This window comes from Biomphalaria glabrata, chromosome 1, assembly GCF_947242115.1.
Source record: "Biomphalaria glabrata chromosome 1, xgBioGlab47.1, whole genome shotgun sequence".
Classification (NCBI taxonomy): domain Eukaryota; kingdom Metazoa; phylum Mollusca; class Gastropoda; family Planorbidae; genus Biomphalaria; species Biomphalaria glabrata.
In genome coordinates, this window is record NC_074711.1 from 6,937,677 (window position 1) to 6,962,298 (window position 24,622).

At 33.8% G+C, this 24,622-nt stretch overlaps 1 protein-coding gene across 2 annotated transcripts in view; it reads left to right on the forward strand.

The window, feature by feature from the left end:
- Positions 1-2,080: 2,080 nt before the first annotated feature.
- The window catches only part of LOC106056628 (growth/differentiation factor 8-like), a 36,484-nt gene continuing 13,942 nt past the window's right edge, over positions 2,081-24,622 (forward strand). Inside the window, exons 1-3 of one of the 2 annotated variants that reach the window (XM_056019054.1) lie at positions 2,081-2,274; positions 4,894-5,172; positions 16,082-16,455. In XM_056019054.1, coding sequence (XP_055875029.1) covers positions 5,040-5,172; positions 16,082-16,455 — 507 coding nt within the window. In that variant the 5' untranslated portion in view covers positions 2,081-2,274; positions 4,894-5,039. Of the gene's footprint in view, positions 2,275-3,867; positions 5,173-16,081; positions 16,456-24,622 lie in introns of those variants that run through there. The other variant, XM_056019046.1, reaches the window with a different exon arrangement.

Sequence of the window (24,622 nt, forward strand, 5' to 3'; positions counted from 1 at the left end):
TCCCAGTGTGCGTTATTTGTTAGTAGCACAAAATGCACATATACATAATAATAATAAGGCTTGTCTTTGAGTCCGAAGATTAAGAAAGAGTGCAGTATTTCACGTGTCTACGCAGTCCTTAGCTGTGATCTACATATTTTGCCACATCCAGTGCAGACATAACAGTTGTCTGCCGGTTGTTGGTTTAGGCTCTCTTTCCTCCGTCTACGACTGTCCTCGGCAGCAGGTTTCCTTTTGGTATCAAATGTGTTTTCCGCGGCATTAGTAATAAATTTCCATCCGTCTCGTTCGTTAGCCGCCTGCTGCCAGGCGCTCTCTTCTATGTCAGTTAAAGCACATAGACATTAATGCCTACATAGGTCCCAGTTCAAATGAAGAATACAAGAATAACAATATAAAAAAGGCCCTATTGTCTTCACCTCTTTGTACAAGTACATCCTGTGCCTCAAGATAAATAAGAATGTTAGACAAAAATTTTGGAAATAAAGATTAATTATTCTTTCGCTTAACTGGTTAAATAGGCGCTGTGGCTGGGTGGTAAAGGGCTTGGCTTCCGAACCGGAGACCAGGGTTTAAATCCTGGTGAAGACTGGGATTTTTAATTTCGGGATCTTCGGGCACCTCTGAGTCCACCCAGCTCTAATGGTACCTGACATTAGTTAAGGAAAAGTAAAGGAGGTTAGTCGTTGTGCTGGCCACATGATACCCTCGTTAACCGTAGGCCACAGAATCAGATGACCTTTACATCATCTGCCCTAGTAGACCAAAAGGTCTGAAAGGGGAACTTTGCTTTTACTTTACTTTAACTGGTTAAAGTAATAAACTAATAGCCAACAATTGGAAAATCAAAACACCTTTTGATTGTACGCATTCAAGATAGTAAGGGTTGAGAAACACTGACCTACCTACTTTAATGGTTGGGTTGTTTTTTGTTTTTATTTCAAACGTTTTGTGGTCTTTGTAACAGAAGTATGACCTTTACACTGAAATTGATAATTATATTATATTGTAATAAACTATCAGTAAAACGTTTGTAGTTGTTGTTTTGTATTATGTATAACTAATAAAAAAAAAGATATCTTCAGTTAACCTTTTCAGCAATATATAGGTCTATAGATAAGTTTATATGGGCTAATAGGCCTAGAACAGTTTACCGAATAGTTTATATATATATATATATATATATATATATATATATATATATATATATATATATATATATATATATATATATATATATAAATATACATACATAATTGTGTATTAACGCATTTTTTCGTTTTTTTTTATTCTGTAAATACATTAAAGTTGAAAGTCGTAATGATTGCATTGCTAAATATTTGAGTGTGACAATTGAGATCTATAAATTAGGCCTATAGTTTTTCTAAATTTTGTGCGACGTTTTTTCATGTCGTTTGAAACCGGTGTAAATTATATACCTTTTTTTTTCTTAAGCATTATTAATTTTTAATGTATACAACATAAGAAGTTAACATACGGTAATTGATCCTATAAAATACGACATATCTAGTTTTAAAAAATACTGCTAGTTCGACAGATAAACCCTACCTGTCAATTGAGTCATAATTTTGAACAGCATTTGCTAATGTCTGGATTTCAAGTGTCGTTATGTCACAGACTGTTAATGTTTATGTCAGTCTGACCCATTGTCAAGCTGCCCTGGCTTTTCGATAAACATTATTAGCCTTGACATTTTTGCATTCGGCTATCGGTTACAGGAACTGAATCATTAATGTGTGCACATCTCGTGCCAGACTTTTCAAAAAATCCAATGCACAAGTTATATTTTCAAAATTCTACCTTTGAGCATCAGTTACTCACACTAAAAGATATTATTGATTTTCATATATATTTAAATTTGATATCTTTGCTAAATTCAGCTTCTATTGTTATATTGTCACATTAGTAATTTGGCTTCGTCTGTAATGGGCCTATACGTTTGCTTCTATTTTGAGATAGGTACTGAGAAATTTTATTTCCGATTTTCTTTACCGTCTTTCTTTGCTTATTGTTTCCTCTCTCTCTCTCTCTCTCTCGAAGAAGAAGAAGAAGAAGAAATATTGTTATAATGTTGCGGTCTGATGCATTGCAACTTTTGCACGTGGATAAAAATAACCTGGAAGAGGTCAGTTGTCAGTGAAGTTGAGGATACTAGAATGACTTGTCGATGAAAAAAGCTGCTCAGAACCGAGTTCGGTGGAGATGTGGTGTTGCAGTCTTATGCTCTCCTGTGAGTTCATAGGATTAAGTCAAGTAAGTCAACTTTCCAAAGGCTAATAAATATACTTTTACATCAGAATTTCTTAACCTGGAAAGAAAAAGCGGGGGGAGAGGTGGGCAATGACGTCTTTTTCTTTATCAATCCGATTGTATCCTTCTTTCTAATTTGAGAACGGTCAAAAAAACCCGAGAGTCGTACTAACGTTAAGTTTACGTCTTTTCACATAAAACATTTTTTTTTAGCTTTAATAGTATTATTTGTTTGGTTGTAACTCAATTTAAGGAATTCATTCGAAAAAACATGTTTAACATTTCTAAATGATGAGTTTAGACAAAAGAATATATTTCTTCAAATAACATGTAAACATTTCATCTGGATTCTAGAATGTACTTCGAAAATTGTTCAAGAAGAATGTAAACTTGAAAATTCTTATAATATAATAAGACTTCTCCGTGATTTCTCTATATAAAGTAATATGGTTAAGGAGATGTGCAATCTATCTTAAGTGTAAGAGACATGCAATTAAACTGATTTAAATATACAAGATAAGTATGTTAAATCCCCCCTTTAGAAAAATGAATATACCCTACGGTTAACCATTGTGTTTGTATTAATCTCAAGCACCCAAATGAACAGTAGGAATCCTCTAGAGCTGAAGTTCTAGATAATTTCAAAATCTTCAAATAAATAAATTAATTAATTAAATAAATAAATAAAATTAAATTAAATTAAAAATAAATAAATAAATCCACCTTCACAAGGATTTGAGTCTCGGTTTACCAATCGGCCACTTGTGCCTTCTACTTATTACTGCCATTTCAATTGTCTCTATTTCTGAAGGAAACATAAACTATAAAGGGTTTTCTCACGAGGACAGAATAAAATGTTTCGTTGATATTTCTCTTCTCGCTCTCTAGATTTCTTACCCTACATCCTAACTACACAAATCCTTAGGCCTACACACATATCAGTTTTAGAATTAATCTAGGTCTAGCTAAAAAATGATTAAAGTATAGGACTATGTATATATTTTATTTTAAAGGAGCGATTGTAGACTTATTTTTAAAAAATAGCCTTTATTTAATTTAAGCAAGACTATTCAGCATATTTAAAATTTTGAATAACTAGATATAAATAAGGAGGCGCGGTGGATGAGCAGTAAAGCGATTGGCTTCCGAACCGGGTATCGCGGGTTCGAATCTAAAGACTGGGATTTTTAATTTCGGGATCTCTGGGCGCCTCTGAGTCCACCCAGTTCTGACACTAGTTAGGGAAAAGTAAAGATGGTTGGTCGTTGTGCTGGCCATATGACACCCTCGTTAACCGTAGGCCAAAGAAACAGATGACCTTTACATCATCTGCCCTTTAGATCGCAAAGTCTGAAAGGAGCTTTATTTTAATTTAACCACTGATGATTATTCAATGATTATTCACTTTAAAAAATATCAAGCGAACCAGATTTTTTTTTTGATTGGCATTCTAATAATCACTTGTTATTTATAAAACAAACATTCAGACATTTTAGATCGATTATGCATGATCACAGTAGAAAAGGAGAGAGAGAGAAAGCTAGTCTTTTTTTTTCAATTAAGTATTAATGCTGTCTTTAAAAATTTGCAGTTGAAAAAAAGAATGAAAAGCAGGTGTTTAGACTTGAGAGAATTTGTAGCTTACAGTTGCAGGTAGGTGCATCGCTGTCGCACGCTGAGCGAACGTGAGGTGCGACAAGTCCACTTGGGATAGACTCTCTTTATAAGCCTAGGAAGACGAATAGTTTTCTCAGCGTCGGGTTTGTGTGATTATAATATTTCTGTTGCAGGACGATTGAAAGGCATTTTTATTTAGGGCTTATTTATTGTAGCAACTATGGTGCTTTCTTGAGGATAGACACATTTCAAACCAATATTAACATAGAAACATACTAAAAAAAAAATCTATGAAGTTTGTTGTAGTATAATTTTACATGCGATAATTTTCTCTAAACCAGATTCAATCAAATCCAATCATAGCCTAAGTACCAAGTGAGATAGTCCTCCTCGGTGGAATTCTGGTGCCACTGATTGAATTCTGGAGGACTATGTCGAATCTGGCGCCTCATGCTTTTATTTCGCTTCTGGCATTGCTACTCATGTCAGGGACAAATGTCCACTCACTGCATACAAAAAGTCTTTCCAACAGTTCGAATAATAAAAAGTCGAACCAGCATCAAAATGGATTTACAGAGGATAGCAGTCTTTCCAACAAAGATTATACTTGGGATTCCAACAATGACATAAATAATATTTCTGATACAAAAACTTCTAATTTCATAGCAAATGAGCTTGAATTAGAACAAAACAATCATAAAATTTTTAACAGTAGTTTAGTTTTCAAATTATCTGACAATGAAAATGATCAACTTTCTAGTAATTTAATTAATTCAACTCAATCTGCCCAAGATATCTTTCATTCTCGTGATATAGATGTAAATAATGAGCATAATACGCCAAGTGACTTTAACTCGACCACTGATGATGAACTTGTGAAAAATGTCGGCGAACGGGAATTAGGTCTACCATTTAGTTTTGACGAAGGAGAAAATACTACTTTGCTTCTTAATAACGCTTACACTAATTTATCACATTTTAATGTTTCTTTTGAAAATTATGCAGATATCAAAGCAAAGACTTCACATTGTCTTTCTTGCCAAATAAGAAATGACAGTCGTGATTTCAGGATTCAGTCAATTAAACATCAAATTCTTAAACATCTGAATTTTAAAAGTTTACCCAATGCTACGAGAAATGCCATTCCGAAAATGCCAGCTTTGTATCATATATACAATGCCAACCCGGAACTGTTGAACGACGATCCACATTCGCACGGCCATGAAAGTGACACAGATGAGTTTGTCGTGAAAACTGAAAGAGTTTTTACAGCTGCAAAAGAAGGTAAGTCTCGAGATGCTCTTGTCAAACATGTCATGTTGTATGAAGTTATGTTCGAACCACTTTGACATTGCTGCAGTTACAATAGGCCTATATATACATTATATGTATATTCGACTTCTACAGTTGTAATGTTCTGTTTGGTGTAATGCACAAATTGTATACACATTTCCTTATGGATAATAAATATTAGTAGTAGTAGTAGTATATATTTATTTAAATATGATATCGATTCTCACTCTTAAATTATTATCATAATATCACTATTTCAAAACAAAACAATAAAGTGGAAACAAAGGCGGTGGAAGGAACTTTTAGTTTCTTAGTAGCGTAGTGTTAATAGAGCAACATAAGATAAAAATAGCCTACTTGTTTATAGAAAAACCTTAATAATATAAGTAACTATCTATTTATCAATTTATTCTTATCAGTATAGGTGTACCATCTATCTTAGTGGTATAATTTACTACAAACTTAAAATTCAAATCTGCTCACAAAAGCAAAGTATTGCTTGGCTGTATTCTTTAAAATTATGTTACCTTCTCAAGTTAAATTACACTAACAGTCCTTTTGTTAATTTTAAGCTAATATGTTGTTATTACTTTTTTCAAAGATTATTTTGCACATGAATTATAAAAGACTCAAAATTTGAAACACATGAAAAAATGAGTAAAGTTCTCATGTTTCGCTCAGAGCACAAATACGTCTGACCTAATTCACCTTAGTTTGCATTAGCTCACTTTTTTAAAAATGTTTTAAACATTGATTTAAGATGTTCTCTGTTCTTTATAATTTGAAACGGCAACATTTAGAGCTCCACGCAATGTAAATCGATCTTAAAGAAACGTAGTCTACTTAAAGGTATAGATTTCCCATTCAGAAAAACAAAACACATTGGTAGAATAGTCGTAAATGGAGGTAGACAACCAGAAAACATTTAAACTTAGACTGATAAGTGCGAAGCATAGCAAATGTGAGCGAGAATCGCAGCTATAACGAAGTAATGCTATCTGATTCATGTTTTAGATATTTGATTTTGAAAGCTTCTAACCTTTAGATTAAGTAATCTTTAACAATAGGTGATCTTTAACACAATGTACTTACATTGTAATGTAATACTATTTCATATAATATTTAATATATAATCTACCGGTATATAAAGCGTATTCACATTTAAATTATTATTACAATATTAAGAATTAGAAAGTTTTGTTAGAATTATATCTGCACACGGGCCTAATAAAGACGTATCATGGAAACAAAGGCGGTTTCTAAGTAAAAGTAAAGTAAAGTTCCCCTTTCAGGTCATCTGTTTTTGTGGTTAACGAGGGTGTCATGTAACCAGCACAACGACCAACCGCCTTTACTTTCCCCAACTAATGTCTAGTACCCATTAGATATAAGAGGCGCCTAAAGATCCCGAAATAAAAAATCCTAGCTTTCTAAGTATCGAAGTTGTTAAATCACAAATTTAGATGAAGCCTACTTGCTTATTACTATTACTAAGAAAAGTCATCAGAGTTTCAATTACCGAAAATGTCTGTCTACCTCTCTTTCTCTTTTTCACTGTTTCTGTCAGTCTCTTTTATCTTATCTTTAAAAACTGAGAATTTTTTTTTCGTCGATTTGCGCCTGGAAACAAGGGCAAATTATACAATACTTGTTGCGGCTTTTCCCTTGTTGAAGACGCCTTTAAAAACATTATTTAGTTCAATCGGCTTAGGAAAAAACAACAACTCATGATTAAATTGAAAAAGAATTAAATTAAGTTTCTTTTTCTATTATGTTTAAAATGTCAAACCCTACTCCTTCAAAAATCATATCGAACTCTGGTTCAGCACTAAAAGTTGTTTAAGAGTTTAATAAACAATGTAGACCAGAAACTAAGCTAAATGTCATCTATAGTGTACATTATATCTACATTTCAAGTCAATAAAATTAAATCAAAAATATGAAACTTATTTTGAGCATTTTAAATTCAAGGTGCTATTACTGATGGACAGTGTCTCTTTCAGCTGTGTAACTCAATGACAAATTGTAACTGTTTTCTTTAAATGTGAATCACCATGAAAAACTTCTTAATTTTCGTTTACGTCTGCTTCATCTTCCACAACTTTTTTTTTTTTTTTTAGCTTTTAACACATTTCCCCTCAACTGTACGGCAATTTATAGTTCAAGGTCCTGTTCGCCTTTTTTTTTTCAGCGCTCTATGTAGAGCATTCTTTTCATTTCGTTTCTCAGGCAAATTATTTTTTTTTTAAATTTAAATGCATTTGTCAGAACCAGTAGCGGTTCAGAATTGAACTTTAAAAAATACTAATACCGGTACCAAAGCCATTATGAAACTAGACTAATCTTAGAGAGATGCTATAGTTCAATGTTACAGTTTGCGTCACCTAGACTTAAATCCGTGATAACGTTGTATAGACTTACAAATATGAAGCCAAGCACAAGAAAGCTTATATAAACTCACTCTGTCTGTCTGTCTATTAAAAAGTTTGAACATGTTTTCCCATTCTCGGATCAAGTTAAAACTTTACACAATTATTCATTGAACCTGACAAGACATTAATCCATACAAAAATGTAATTAAACAATTAGTTAATTAATTGTTGGTGATTATTTTTTTGTTTGAGTTCTAAATAAGGGAAATAAATGCTACTCAATGAGAGATGTTGATATATATTTATGGCTTTAATCCCTTATTACGTTTGGACACGTTTTTCTCCCTCTTCCCATTCTTGGGTCAAGTTGAAATTTTGAATAATAATTGAACAATACACGAGTCAATCCAAAAATTAACTAATTATTTAATCATTTAGTACTTATAAATTAATTTTGTTTTATATAGCAGATAGGAAGCTAAACCCTGTAATTTTTAGATAAATGGTAGTAATTGGCGTTTTTTTCTCCTAAGATAAGCTTTGGTTTTTAAAAAGTATTATTTTTCTATAGCTTGTATATTGCAATAATAACATTTTCCATGTATTTATAAAAGGATTAAAGCATTGGCTGCTGACAATGTGGATGATAACATTTAGTTCGGTTGTCATATCAATTAAAAAAATAGTAGTATACTGGCATTAAAATATCAGTCAAGTGATTTCATCTTATCTTAATCTGCTATTCTTTTGTTCAACATTACATTTCTATATTGGCCCATGCATCTTACATTGTATTGTTTTTATTTGAAATCTTCCACGTCTCCTTTACATCCACTAAACCTTTTGTGCATTATATTTTTGTGGCGTTCTTTGTTATACTTTTTTTTTTATATTTGAAGAGTTTAATGCTAGACTTAGTGGACTTGATGAGCTGTCATTCATTTTATTCTAGCAAGCTATAACGTAATTGGTTGTGTAATAGTCATTCAGAAACAAATTCACAATTACAAAATGATAAAGTCGAATTCGTTTCTTTTGCTTTTTGAAGTAGGCCTAAATTAGTATGTGAAATTAGCGAATGTGTGTTCTATTTCTATTTGAGTTTGAACCCAGCCTACCAACATCTGGAAAGAGGTTTAACTATATGGTTTATATTTTTATCCCCATATGAGCAATTGACTTTTTACCATTAGTATTAAACCTACCAGTTCTTGGCTATTGTGCGTAAATAACGAGTGAGCACATTATTGCCGGCGAGAACACATGAATGATTCAAGCATAATTAAAAACAAACAAACATCTAAAGATGGGCTGATAAGAATAGCGTTTATTTTTCCTGCGACCTTTTCTCTTCTTTTGTCGCTCTAACAATGTCTATTTACCTTGTACCTTAATTAGAAGTTATAATGAAGATCTTTAATAAAGAAAGAAAAATGTTTGATTATAACGATTGGAAGATGCAAGCACCTTTAAACTTCAGAAAAAAAGTATATTGCACTGGTGTAAATATTTTTATCTTGCGCGTTTTCGTTGCTCCTCTAGTATGCTCAGTGTTCTTTGGTTTAAACTCGAGTAGAAATTTTGTGTTTGTGTTTTAAATTTTAAACTTTAATTTTCAGTGAAAATAAAATATGAATCTAACAGAATGGGAGAAAAGCTCATTAAATAAAGAAATTCGTTTCAGGTTTTCCGAATGTTTGTTAAACAAACATTGAGATCCAAGATAGCGATTAATCTGAGCTTTGCTTTCCATAATTCAAAAATACTATTTTTCCTTTAAAGCAATAAAAGAAATCGAAAGAAAAATGTTCTCAGTATTGATCGTGAGTTATAAATTATTTCAAATTTGTGAGCAAACTTGAAGATCTAGACTTGATTCTTGGCTATTTTTTTAAGAACTGTGCCACGCATATAATTACCATAGTTTCAATTTACTGTTGACTTTAAAACTTCTCAAGAAGCCATTGCTTACATGATATAAAATCAACTATATCAGTCTAGATGAATGTATAGGTTAACATTTTGATAGAAAGAACACTATTAAGATTTCTTTCCTTGCTTCCGTAGACTAGAAAGGACGAGGTCATGTGCATATGTAGGTCACAGTTGAGTGGACTATTTCCTTTAAATGTTCATCTCTCCTTGTTACCAGCTGATACAGCCGCGGTTCCGTGCGATACAAGTGAAGTGATACTACTGACCTTAAAATGCGATTAAGTTAATAACCTACATGTAGGGTACAGTGACCTGTCTGTTTGTCCCACCACGTCGTTCTATTGCGTGCTACATAAAGGGTGAGAAAGAGATTTCCAACTAGTTCAACTTTTTTATTCTACGCATCGCATAGCTGCGTGTAGGTGAGAGTATAGAACTAGAACTATAGAGACATAAATGAAAAATGTAATACATAAGAAAACATTGATGCGCTTTTCAGATTTCTCAAATATACAGTCTAAGTCGTTCCTGAACGAAAATATCTTCTAGGGGTCAGCGAATTTGGGTCATCGCTCCTATTTCCAGAAGCTGGTCTGTAATCTGTCAGCTGAGCAAATGTAGCACCAGATGTTAGGATTTACCCTACGTTATAGTTAAAGGGGGAGTGTCGGTAGGAGTTGGCAGCTCGTTTACACATGCCTCTGCGCTGCTGACAGAAAAAAACAACTTACCGTTGACCTTCGTCCATTCGGCCCTTCTTGATTAAACATGTCTTCATGTTTGAACATTATGGAAGTTTTATCCCCTTCGGAAGTAAACAGTTGTATCATGCCAGTAGAGCCTATATTTTGTCAAATCTGAAACCTAATTAAGTCTAATTAAGGATGGAATACGATAAATATCAACACATTAAAGTTTTAGATTTTATTGAGATAGTCAGGATCTTGTCTACCTTATTGATTGTATGGACATGGACTTTTTAGGCCACATCTCATGTTTCAATCAAAGTATGAGTGTTTATCATTAATTTGGACAGGATAAATATATTTGTTAATATAAAGCCAGCTTTTTTGTGTCTTTAATGAACACCACTCACAAAAATGTATAGAAAGCACATACTTTTTTTTTCCCTTATCAAGAAAAGCATTTTAACAGGTGTCAAGTTTTTGTTCTCATTAATTCGTATTACCATAAGGCTAGTCATTTCAAACGAGGTTATCAAATTTAATAAGTCATTTGGATGTTTTGAAGGTTCATGCTGTCAACTTAGCGAAACCAAATTGGGGACATATAGCTTTGAAGAATAAAAGAAATATCATTTTACGAATTTTTTAGGTTCTTTGTCAAATTATCAAGTACAGATTTTTGTTCATCCAATAATAGAATCTTTAGCCACTAAAACTGATAGTTGATTAATTGGACTTTATGTAGAGTGCACCATTTGTTAAGCACATCAGCAGTTAATGTCATCTGCATGTGGACACGTATCGACCATCACTGACTCATTGAACAGATCGTTGGAAGAAACCTACTTTGACATGCCACAGGATTTATTGATTCCAAAAATACACACCAGCTCCTATCATAGGAGTAACTGTATAAAAAGGCCTAAAAAACAGATTTCTCCTTATGTCAATTAAGAATAATGGCTTTATACTCTGTTAATGGAAGATGCGTCCACTAATTGAAAATATTATATAGCTTTAAACATTTATAAGAAATCCATCTTAGAGAACCATAAAGTGTAATTTCACAATACACTATAAAGTACTGTGATCAGCCTAAAATGTTGACTTTTAGAATGATATTAAAATGTAGTCTCAGTCAAAACATGCCTACCATAGAACTAGTTGAATACTGATGCATACTTTGAGAAATTTTAATGCGTAGATTGAATTTAAAATCAAAACCGAGTCGATTATTCAAAAAATCAATTTGTAGATCAATTTACTTAGAATCTTCTGTGTTGATTGGTTTAAATCTCATTCATTTGCCTCATAACTAGAATGCCGAAATGAATGTCTACGTGAGAGCTATAAAACGTATTAGATAGAGACAACTTTCCCCTCTATAACGTGGCATTACTTTGCTAGGAACTGTTTTCTCTCAAAATAAATCTGGTCATGTAATTTGAAGCTGTTAAAAAAAAAATGGCACGCTCACGCACAATGTCTAATTACGCCATGCCTGTCTATTTCCGTTCGTCTCTTTTTTTAGTTCAGATTTTTTTTTACGTTCACACTTTTCCGTAGCTCAATGTTCCGTTTCGTCATTTTATTATAACTAAATCAAGTGTATTCTTTAATTATGTAATACTAGCTGTGAATGGCATAATAGCTAATACCTTCTATTAAATATGTTAAAATTACATACTTTGTAAAATATGCTTTTCGAACACACATAATGAGTGGGTCGAGGGAATACAGTCATCAAGGACCGATTTTTTAATCTACAAATTTAACATAAGAAATCTCAAATTTTAATTTCATTATAAAGCATAAAATGACGCACACACATACACGCATATATACACACACACACACACAATTTATGAAAATTGTGTCGGCCTTTGAAATATTTTTGCAATCAGCGTATGAAAATGGATTACTTTAATTACATCTTTTTCATCTAGCCCTGTTTGTTGTTTCAGTATTGCAGCAAGCAATGAATATAATAAGACACATAAATGTCACCGTATGGAAGAAAATCAGTTCTCTAAACAAACGAACACAATCAAGATCAAGCCAAAGGCATGCGTGTTCACGGCTTTCATGCACCATGCTCATCTGGTCCACGTGCATATGGACAAAGAGTATCGATTCCAGAATGACGGGCATTCTATTTAAATCGCTACTTCCTCTCTAATTTAAGCCATTCTTTTTTTATTCCTTAGCTACCACTCGCTTTTTTTTAAAGCGAGAAATACATTATATTTTTTATATCTGCCATAGTAATGTATGCTTCTATAAAGTTGAAGTAACAGTGTAAGTGTGATGAGATGGGACGCTGAGGGTTTGAAAGGATTTGGGGGTGGGGGAAGAGATCAATACTAACGGCGTGTTACCATGACATAGCAAATAAGATTTAACCCATTTTTATATTAATATCCATGATGCACAATCACCGGAGATAATCACATTATGTTACTCGTTTATAGATATTTGTTAAGGTTGTGACTTTTCATATGACAATATATTATCTAGTAGCCTATGGTTTATGATGTATCTGCGAAAAAAAACTTGCCGTCAATAAAATGATGTAATTGTATGAGAGTTCACAAATTAGGCAGAGAAACGTTAAAAGATGCATTATTTATTAAGGCAGATTATTGTGAAGAATTTTTGAATGCATATAGCCTAATGTAGTTATCCCAACAAAACTCTTACTCATGCAGGTATTATTTTTATTGTATATGAACATTGGGTCTATTTGTAATTGGGATATTTTTTTTATAGGCAACAACAAATTAAGCAAATATCAAAAAGAGCGTCAAGCACAAACTCGTAGGTGGCCCCCGTATGGCTTTTTGGCAAGCAAATGACAGGTTTTGATATTTTGTGCATTAATAGGATTTTTTTGTTTGTTTTTTGACAGGTGAATATTTTAATACTAACCTATTGTAAAGAACAAATCGAACTAAGTGTTTACAAAAAGTCGGAAACTATGAACTTACAATAAATTTAGAAAGGTATAAAAAATATACTTTAAAAAAAAACAACAAAGCTTATTCTAAACGTAGTTGTATCAGTTACTTTGGATCAGTCATGTAATAATAATAGTAATAAATCTGTGCGATTAAACTGGATAACCAATCAAATTTAAAGAGCCCCTCCTGGTCTAGACGACAGGTACTCGCCTTTGCGACTAACTTACGAATACAAAAAAAAAAAAATACGATATAAAAAAAATGTTCAGAAAGACGCAAAGATAAAGGTTTATTTCGTATTCTATGTACTATGACGAATTATTTCAATTGCTCGATCTTCTCTAATGCCAATACAGAATGGAACGGGTTGCGTAGGTCTGACAGGATATCAACGAGTTGGTAAAATTTAAGTTTCTAATTAACATACAAGTTTAGGTTTTTGAGGGAACGTCTGTAATTTATAAGACTAATTCCTTACAAGAACAAAACTATTTATTAATTGGTGCTTCGCTCATTGTTAGTTATTGTTTATTATTTTATTACAATTTAATTTAAACAATGTAGTCTTATATTATTATTTGAAATATTAATTTCGAAAGATGAGAAACAAAATCGGCATATTGATTTAGTGATTATGTTTCCATTTAAAAAAAATTGATTTGAATTTGGCATCATGTTTTTATTAGACTGTGTGCAAACGTTGTTTTGAAAACCGCCACCTATTAATGGACGTTTCGTTAAATATTAGCAATAAATCAATTTTAATCATGGGCGTGGCCAGCATTTTTTTCGGGAGCGGTTTGGGGGCCCCCAGACATATATATATATATATATATATATATATATATATATATATATATATATATATAGTACCAAGTGACCGAGCTTCTCTCGGAGGAATAATTTATTACAGAAAAATAGTTACCCGAACTTATTTTAGAAACTTTTTTAAATGACGAAAATGAGCGATCGGGTAGGCCATAGGTGTATCAATTCAAAGTGTTGCTTTTGTGTTCTTTTAGTTCTAAATGAAATAGGACATGCCATACATGGCGATTCGAATAGGAGTCCCCCCAGTAGTCTAGAAAAACAAAGCTAACCTTGAATCTTTTGCGTTAAACTATTGGCCTATTATTGGCTTGGTAGAAAGCTCACTAAAAAGCCTTTGGCAGATGTTAGAGTCCCATATGGGATATGTGCCCTACCCAGCGTGACTGTCGGACTATAAGAAGCTATACGCCAGAACATCGCTGTTTGTAGTGCGGTCTTGCCACCGTTTGTCCATGATGATGTGCAAACATCTTTGGTGAAAGCGCTCAAGAAGTCTTAGTTGCTTTCTGTCAAGTACCCACGTCACAGATCCACATAGAGAAGTAAAGAGAACCACTGCTTGGTAGACACTAATTTTGTAGATAGGCGGAACGATTTATTTCGCCACACTCTTGCTTGGAGGCGTTCAAAAGTACTACTGGCCCTGATCAGACGCTTATCAAGCTGTAGTGAGTGGAATAAACTGTAAACATCCCAACCTTGACAGCAAGGAGGTCTGGGGGAGCGCCAGGCACTATCCCCGGTATTTAAAACAAACAAAAAATGCATATTCTGAGGTATCTACAGTGCATTATCCTGCTATTAACCTCATGCGACACACTGTCACAACCTCACTTAGTGGTCGACTCCCAGTTCGGCATAGGATTTCTTTGATTCAGAACCAATCTCTATAACTGACTCCTGAAATCCGTCTTAGCCATCTTTTTTTTTTTCAATTTCCCCATGCTATTCACTGCACTTTATTACGACATGGCCTAAATTGTGCCGATGTACCAAAACTAAGAAAACTCGCATTTTACCAATGGAGCCCATCGACTGGTAAATTGTGTAACCTCTCTAGGCTACGCTCCTGGAATTTGGTGATTGTAGTTCGCTTTAGATTTTATATCAAAAGAGTAAGTTTTATCGTCAAAACCATCTGTTGGGGGGTTTGAAACTAAACAATCTCTGGAGTTGTTTTTTTTTAAACAAACTCAAAACCCCCTTAACTACGCTCATAGAATTAGGTGACTGTAGTTTGCATTAGAATAATATTGAAGAGGTGGTTTTCAAACTCAGAACTATCTGTAGGGGGTTTTAAACTCCAAACCAACTGGAGGGAACTTAAAGCCCTCTGGAGGAGGGGGGTTTAACCACAAAACGCTCCTTGTCTACGCTCATAGAATTTTGAGTGAGTAATTAGCTTTTTTTATATATTGAAGAGGTGGTTTTTAGCTGGAGGGGGTTATAAACTCAAAACTCTTTGATGAGGTTTTAACTTTAAGCCTTTGGATTGGGGTTTTAAGCACAAAACCCTCTTGGCTACGCCCATAGTATCTAGTGATTAATGTATGCTTTAGTCTTATACTGAAAAGGGGGTGTTATCGTAAAAAAAAATTTCGGAGGTGGATTCAAAATCCCCCGTGGCTATCCCTTCGGAATTTGGGGATTTTCGTTTGCATCATTTTTTTTGTTTTATATAAGAGAGGGGTTTAATCGCAAAACCCCAATGGAAAGGGATTTTAAACTCAAAACCCCTTTTGCTGCGCTGGGACAAGTGATGGTTTAATATTAAAATGTTACCTAAAAAAACAAAATGGAAGCCAAAAATCAATCACAAAATTCCCCCCGAAATTTCATTTCGGAAGGGGGGGGGTGAACCCCAGGATACCCCCCCCCCGGCTACGCCCATGATTTTAATAACATAGTTTTTACAGTTATTGTTGCTATATGACCTTGTGATAAATGTAGTTTTGCCTACCAATAAATAGGTAAAGACATTTTGTTTATCTTTGCTAATTGTTATATGTATGAAATTGTGAATCTTTTCGTGTAGATTAATTGATATTTTTTTTATAGTTGCCAAATATTTTTTATTTGTTCTTGTTCTTAAAAAATTGTTAACTATTTTTTTCAGCTTCATCCCCGAACTTTAACAATATATCGGACTCTGTGTTTTTCTCTCAGCCTGCACAGTTGGCAACTGCGCGTGTACGGTCGGCCAAGCTTTGGATCTACATAAGAAAAGCAGAGTTGCAGAGACCTTATTTGTTATTGACAGTCCGAAGAATATTTCTAGAACAAGGCACCAATGTCATTTTAAAATTTGTCTACTCCTCCAAAATTAATGTCAGCAAAGCATTTGGTTGGAAGCGAATTGAACTGCGAGATATTGTTGTTGATTGGATGAAGCATCCACTTTTTGATATCGGTCTACAGATTCGAGCCGAGAATGACAAGGGTCAAAATCTGGTCGTTCTCCCTCCTACTGATGATATTGATAAAGGATATGTAAGTAAAAAAACATTTTAAACACGTTTTAATCCTTTATTATTTTAGATTTCATCAGATTTCTTTAATTACACTTTACACATGCATATGTAAAACAAAATAGGGCGTAGCTAAATCCCCTTAACTGCCTGTTGAAATGAAACCTTTTTCAAAGTGATTCATATTTTACAAATAATATCAACATAAATTGTTAGTATTTAGAAACAGTGAGTACAAATAGAATTTGAATTCTGTTGTTTGCATTATGCTCAAGTACTTGTATACAGGTATACATATCAAGCATAGAAAAATGTGTGGCTTTTACCTATATACTCAATCAACATTTTTTCAAAATTTATTGGGTTAGGCTTAGTAAATACTTATATTAGGCTTTGACCGCGATACATATCAAAATTTCTCCTTCATGTTTTTTTTTTCTTTAGTCTATCATGTTTTATGTTCTGTTTAAACGTTGAAACGACTCCAAGCAATGTACTATTTTAATTTGACAAACATTTTCTTGCATAAATTGTGTAATTCATTCTCAAATAAGACTCCCTTCCCCTTAAAGGTTATGGGTTGGACAGAGGAGAGAGTGTGATTGCACCTACTGCCCCCTCTTTTCCTAACGGATCCACCAGACTCTTTCTTCATGGCTGGAGGATGTGGGCGATTACATGGAAACTTTCAATAAAGTACCAGCCCAATCTCATATTGAACATATATATATGTCTTAATGATTGAGTTTTGGATATGTGATTAGGCGGCTGCGCAGTGTAAAAGTGTGCTGAAATGTCAAATAGTGTAAATAATTTAGATTAACAACTTTTTTTTTTACACTGTGTAATATCTTCACGCACACACACACACACACACACACACACACACACACACACACATTAAAAAAAAGATCGCCCAACTCCCATCTGGATCTGCTTTTTATTTTACATTTCAAAGAGACTTCTAGGTTTTATCGGTGAAAATAGAGTTCACAGATAATTTTGTACAGATATTATTCACTTAGCAGAGACAAAAGATGATACAATTTTTCTGCCTGTCCTGTGGTATGCGCGCTAGACTGTTGTTCGGTCGTCTCGGTGGTCCCAGGTTCGTACCCCGCCCGCTGTGATCCTCCGTCGTCCTGCTGGAGGTTGGACTAGGAAGTAGATTATCTTCAACTCTGAAGGAACATCCGAACATGTAAAACATTGTACATTTTACATCTGTCAAATGCTATTTCCAAATATATCTGAACTATCCAAATGCTATTTTTCCCTTGTTCAACACCAAACAAAATGATTAATTAGCAATAATTAATTAACTAAGTGGTTAATTTTTTTAATGAATTTTGTTAAGTCGGTTAGAAGAAATAATTGTGCTGAATTTTAACTTGATACCAGATAGACAGAATGGATATAAGCTTTGAAAATAAAAATGGATTTGTATGATATACCTACCAATAGGTCCAAACATTTGTTGGGGAAAATTAAGGCAGTAAGCTATTTAGCAAACTCAGTTAACCTTGGGTCATAGAAACAGGCTCAGTAACAGTATTAAGCGAGGCCCATTCTTTGTATGTGTGCGCTTTCGTAACCACGACTTTTTCGGGCTCAAAAAAAAAAGGAGGTAGGGGGGGGTATTAAAGGCAACGTTATCGCTCTTACAAAAAGACATCACCTTCTTAACAGAAGAAATTGCCTTTTTGTTTTGAAGAAACTTCAACAATTTATGTGCATAGCTATTGGTCTTAACGTAAGTTAGTAGTTTTTAAATGCTCACTGAGCTTTACAATCTTCACTTATGCGGGTTTCTTTTTTCAAAGTTTTTATCAACTCTGTCTGTCTGTCTGTCAGGTTAAACTTTTGAACACGTTATTTCTCCCACCCACACCCATTCTCGTTGAGTCAAGTTGAAACTATTTTTCATGTGCGAAGACAGTACATAAATCAATTTAAAAAAATGAATTAGTCAATTAATAACCGGTAATTAATTATTTTGCTTGATACCAACAAGGGACATTAATCCCTCAGAATTCCCAGATGTGGCTAAATATTTAGGGGTTTTGTCCCTTTAGATAATTATACACGTTATTTCTCCCACACTCATTTTCGGATCAAAATGCAACTTTAAATAATTTTATTCATTGTACCTAATAAAACATGAATCAATTTAAAAACTATACATATATATATATATATCCACTTTTGTTACCTTGGCTCCATCATATCCAACAACACTCTACTGGATAAAGACATAAACAACAGGATAGCCATGGCAATGGCCACCATGTCACAGTTGCAGAAAAGAGTCTGGGACAACATATTGCTGACTAACAGTATTAAAGCCCTAGTCTACCGGACCTGTGTGTTGAGCACCTTGCTGTACGGAAGTGAAACATGATCAACCTACTCATGGCAGGAAAAAAAGCTGAATGTCTTCCACCTCCGGTGTCTAAGGCGGATCTTTAAAATAAGGTGGCAAGATAAGATAACCAATGAGGAAGTGCTACTAAGAGCAGGGTGCCAGGACATCCGCTCTGTTATCAGCAGCAGACGCCTTGGCTGGCTTGGCCACGTTCGTAGAATGCCAGTAGGTCGACTTCCACAGGACATCCTGTATGGCGATCTAATAGAAGGCAGGAGAGCCGCTGGTCGCCCACTTTTACGTTATACGGATGTATGCAAACGCGACATGAAGCTCTTCAAAATCGACACTGACAGATAATATATATAATTAGTGGCGTCACTAGGGGGGTGCGGGAGTGCGGTCCGCACTGGATGACACCCGTTAGGGGGGTGACATCCAAGTGAAAACAATGCACTTTTGGAACAAATGGCAATTTTCAAAAATTGTGTCCGTGGCTAAACATTGGAACGTTAATCACAATTGATAAATAGATCTATATACATTTGTACACATATTTCGACTAAGCATAATGTAATTTTTTAATAAAATTCTACAAATTGTCCAAAATGTTACATCATACTTAATATCAAAAACAGATGTGAAACCTTACTGTATGTATATAAACACTGCTTTGACTTTTAACCATGTTTTATCGAATCAATTGAAATAGTAGCTAGCATCGTAATATCAGGGTGCCAACCAATAGTCATTGTTAAACAAATATCGACATTCTTCAGGCATAAAATATTATTGAAATCTCACATTGGAAAGTAAATAAGTGGCGATTGAGATTTGAAGATGATGATGTAATAGATGTTGAATGTAAAAGAAGCTCTAGCCAAGATGAAAGAAATGTTACAATGAATCAGTCGAATGATATAGACTTAAATATTTTACCAATATATTAAATATTTTGCCAATTTCACATGAATTGCGCAGAAAATTATCTCGAGCAAAAGGAAAAGTACGCCACTTGTTAAAAGAATGGTTCTGATGCTTCCTAATTGGGAAACATTTATGTTTTTTTGTTGTCATCTATTATCAACTAATTCTATAGAAATGAAATATAAATTAGTAACTCAATAAGTGGTGGAAATAAAGTCTCGAAATTGGAACATCAAAAGAGGTATGAAGAATAGTATCAGGATTGGAAAATTGGACAAACAACGGCATCCGTCTATAATAAAATTGGCAAAGAACTCGTTGCTATGATTTATGTAAAGAAGGAAGGATATATTGCACAGGTTGTCTATGCTTCCTAATTGGGAATCATTTATGTTTTTTTGTTGTCATCTATTATCAACTAATTCTATAGAAATGAAATATAAATTAGTAACTCAATAAGTGGTGGAAATAAAGTCTCGAAATTGGAACATCAAAAGAGGTATGAAGAATAGTATCAGGATTGGAAAATTGGACAAACAACGGCATCCGTCTATAATAAAATTGGCAAAGAACTCGTTGCTATGATTTATGTAAAGAAGGAAGGATATATTGCACAGGTTGTCTCTATAAAATCAGAATATTTGACATTTCGTGACCATATTAACGACGAGTCATTATTGAATATAAAGCTTCCATTAGATGATGGAAATGTTGAGAGAATAAAACCCATAACTGAAAGTGTATCTATAATGGTGACAAGTTTATAAGTGTTTTAGAAACCCACGTAAAAGATATACTTATAAGAGTCAGAATTAATGTAAGCAACTTTGTGTTTTGTTTGACAGCACACCTGACATAGCACACACTAATCAGATTTATAAGTTATAAGATTTTAAGGGAGAAAAAAGCGAGTTAGGCTCATGTTAGCTTGAATTTATGATTCAGGGAATATAAACAATGCAGCTTCGGTGTATGGAGCCATGGAGAAGTAAAGGACATTTAAAGAAAAGCTATTTAAAAGATGTGTATAACATTCACTTAATCAATATGGTCAACATTATTTTTTAGAAAATGCTTCTTGCCTAAATTTTTGGTACACTGGAAATTATTTTTTCGTTCTAAAATTATAGCCTTTAGAGATGCAGCTTACGATTTATTGCCAGATGTCTTTATTTTACCTAACTTTGCTTTATTTTTTGCTGGGAAGATGTACTAGAAGGCCAAAGTTATATAGGCCTATTTTAAACGTTTGACAAAGTAGTGGCTAATCCAACGTTTTTTTTTTTTACCAAAAGCATAACACGCTCGACAATGGAACAGACGACACTTTCACAACGGGCAAATTTATTAAAAATCGAATCGTCAAAGACATTAATTTTAACTGATTGATACGTTTTTTAAAGTTTGAAATCCAGAAAAGAAAAAACAATGTAATTTACTTAAAATTGAACTATAGATAAATTGTAAAAACCGAATTTCAAAATTTTATTAACACTCATTTTATAGTTGTTTAAAAATCAATTAATGTAGTTAATTATAAAGTATGTGTATTATGGCTCAACAAACAAACAAAAAAAAAACGAATTCTTTTTAGGGGGGGGGGGGTGACACCCTGAGTTGACCCCATCGGGTGACACCCACCCTAGTTACGCTACTGTAATATAATTATAAATTAGTCTTATCTTCTTATCTTATATGATACAGACGTTACTTCAAAAAAGAAGATGATTACGTCCTACGCGTCATGCATTTAGTCATGCATGTTAACCAATGACTTAAATTCAGCCAAGTCACTGGTTTTCCTGGCTAGCTCAGGCAACCCATTCCATGCTCTAATAGCACTAGGGAAGAAGGAGTGTTTGTACAAATTTGTCCTAGCATATGGGACGAGGAATGTGCCTTTATCTTTGTGTCTTTCAGAGTATTTTATTAAATTTTGTTTTTGTATTTGAAGATTATGGTTCAGTGTTTTATGTATGATTGCTACTTTACTTTTGAGCCTTCTGTCCTGAAGGCTTTCTAAATTTAGTGATTTTACTAAAGGTGTTACTCTAGTCAAATGTGAATATTCGTTTGTTATTGTTATTAATTTTTTGTTTTATTTTAAAAAGAGGAAATAGCTTCTACATTTTTTAGATATGCAGTTGTAAGTGTGGAGTTCTTTCCCTTAGATACGCTTTGTTTTTACATATTTGTATATTTTGCTTATTATTATAATTACAACCGTAATCTTGAGTTGAACTTAATTTTTTTTTAAATGTCTATGTTTATTTACATTAAGCCCCAGCGGATTGATTTATTCTCAAATGTTTGTTTAATACAATCGGTACGAGGGCTTATAAATTTATTGATTTCCTTATAGATTTTTTTTTTATTTCTGCGTGAAAAGACAAGCATCGAATTGTTGTGTAGGTGAAATCAAAATTGTTTAGATTCTCGCTTTGTTGTTTTTTTTTAATAGGCCTACTATGCATCGTTATGATGAAGTAATAATTTTGCTAAGTATTTCATGGATCTTCCATGTTAACTAAGAGTGTTATTGCATTTTTCAAAGTTCGCCGTTTTCAATAATAATTGGTAATATACAAAATAATGCACTTTCATACTGCGTAAGACACACAAATATTATCTTTATTGAACATTTTTTATCATTTTCACAAAGCTTATATCAAATCACTCTTTCTGGTAAAAAGTTTTGTACACGTTATTTCTCCGACACCCAATCTCGGATCAAGCTGAAATTTTGCACAATTATTTATTCTACCTGACAATACAAGAATTAGTAAGACAAGATTTATTACATATTTAATTACATGACTGATCCAAACTAATTGATACAATTACACTTCGTATAAGCTTTTTTTTAAGTATCGGTATTTTTTATGTTTTTCTTGTTATAATACCTCTAATCAGCTTGCAAAAATTCTTCATCGACAAAACCTGGAACCTAGACACGGATCGTGAAAAAGGCTCTAACGACCTTTTCCTGGAATGTGTCAGATTTAGTATATCTTTCGAAAAAAATAGAAATGGGGAAAACTCTGTTTTGACCATTATTGTTTTTCAAATTTAAAATCTTCGTAAAATTTAATTTGGTCTAGAGATCTGGACAATCCATATCTTGAACACACGTACGTCTGTGGGCACTTCTTCATGTATTCATTAAAGATTTATATAAATGAATAAGACGTTCATGAAAATTGTGCGAACTTTCTTATTAGATATCTCTCTAGGCTACTGTCTTTTAAGTTTGTAAGTCTGGATCTATAGGCCTAACACCAAACTAGAACTTTCTATACCATATCTTTAGATCCAATAGTTGACATTGTGTTGGTGTATGTGTTTGTTGTTAGAATGTAGAGTTATTCCCCTTGGTTAGAAAGTACATATTGTAAAAATGTTAGTAAAATGTTTTACGTTTCGAATGTTCCTTCAGAGTTGAGGATAATTTACTTCCTAGTCCAAGCCTCCTGCAGGACGACGGGGGATGGGAGCGGGCAGGGTTTGAACCTAGGACCATTGATGAATCTGAACGAAAGTCCAGCGCCCAAACCGCACGACCAGGCAGCCCTCCATTGTAGAGTGTAACCTGTGGATCGTTAGAGTGTGTTTTTAAATAAAGAGTCTGATGTACCCAGCGTCTAGTGTTGGCGTCGCATTTTGAGTTCAGTGTTCTTAATATTAAGCTTATAGGTGTATCATTATTTATGATAACAAGTGACAGCAGAGCGTTTATGTAAAAGCATTTACACCACTGATCCTATTTGAAGTGATAATGGCTACAAGAATTGAGATTCCATCCTTTTTTGATAGATATGCCTAATGAAAGATATAACAAAGAACTGCTAGCATGTAATAAAATAACGGACCTAAAGCAAGAGAAAAGAGCGATAACTTAGTCCTTTAATTACCACAAGGCAGTGAGTCAAGGCTAAGAGAGAAGGTTTTTGAGCAATTAAAACTGTCTGAGCTCAAGTTTCAGGAATGTTTCGAGAACCTATTGAAGTTTCTTAACAAGAACATGGCCAAAGACGATCTGGCAGACAGTATGGGCTCGTTTGATAATTTTGAAGACTTCAGGCAAAGCAAAAACCGGTCCATACAAGATTTTATTGCAGAGTTTGATACAAAGTAAATGAGATTAGAAAAGAAACTGAAAAAGCTGTTACCTGAGATTCTGGCCTTCAGGTTACTCAGAAAGGCAAGAATTACGCAAACTGAGTAGATGCTAGTTTTGACCGGTAGGAACTTTGGTAATCGGGAAACGTTGTATGAAGAAGTGAAGGCAACTCTTACAAAGTTCAAAGGAGAAGATAAAATGAAATATTTCGCTGTATGTATCAAATTTGAGCTAACGTTTCTGGCTGAGACTGAGGTCAAGGCTATATGGGCAGCGGGATACAGAAGACGTGAAAACTTCAAGAGTTTTGAAAGACGAGATAAAGAACAGTTGAAACTTTTCATGGTAGTAAGACTGTATAAAGGTGAAGTCAGTTTAGAAACGCAAGTCAAGTAAAAAGCATAGGTCATGTGAAAGGTGATAGCCAATCAAGACACATTGTTTGATGTCAGGTCACTCAAAGAAAAGTTTAAATCCAGTTGGTCGTGACGGAAATGTTTTGAGATTCATATAGTGTGGGTCATATTGACATCTTATGTCTATATGTCCAGACAGTTGGGAAAAAATCCCTGACGAACAAGGTCAAAGTTATAGAAGAAAAAGAGAAAACCTGTCTCTTTACTACAAAGCACAGAGAAAAAGATTCACGCCTAGGTCGTGAGGCTTTTAAATGCGCCGCATCGGGCAGTGCACGCTCTTATATAGCTTGTGGAAAGACTTAATGAAAACGTAGCGACGAATTTGTTTCATAATGGTGGGAAATTCAGTTCAGCCTGC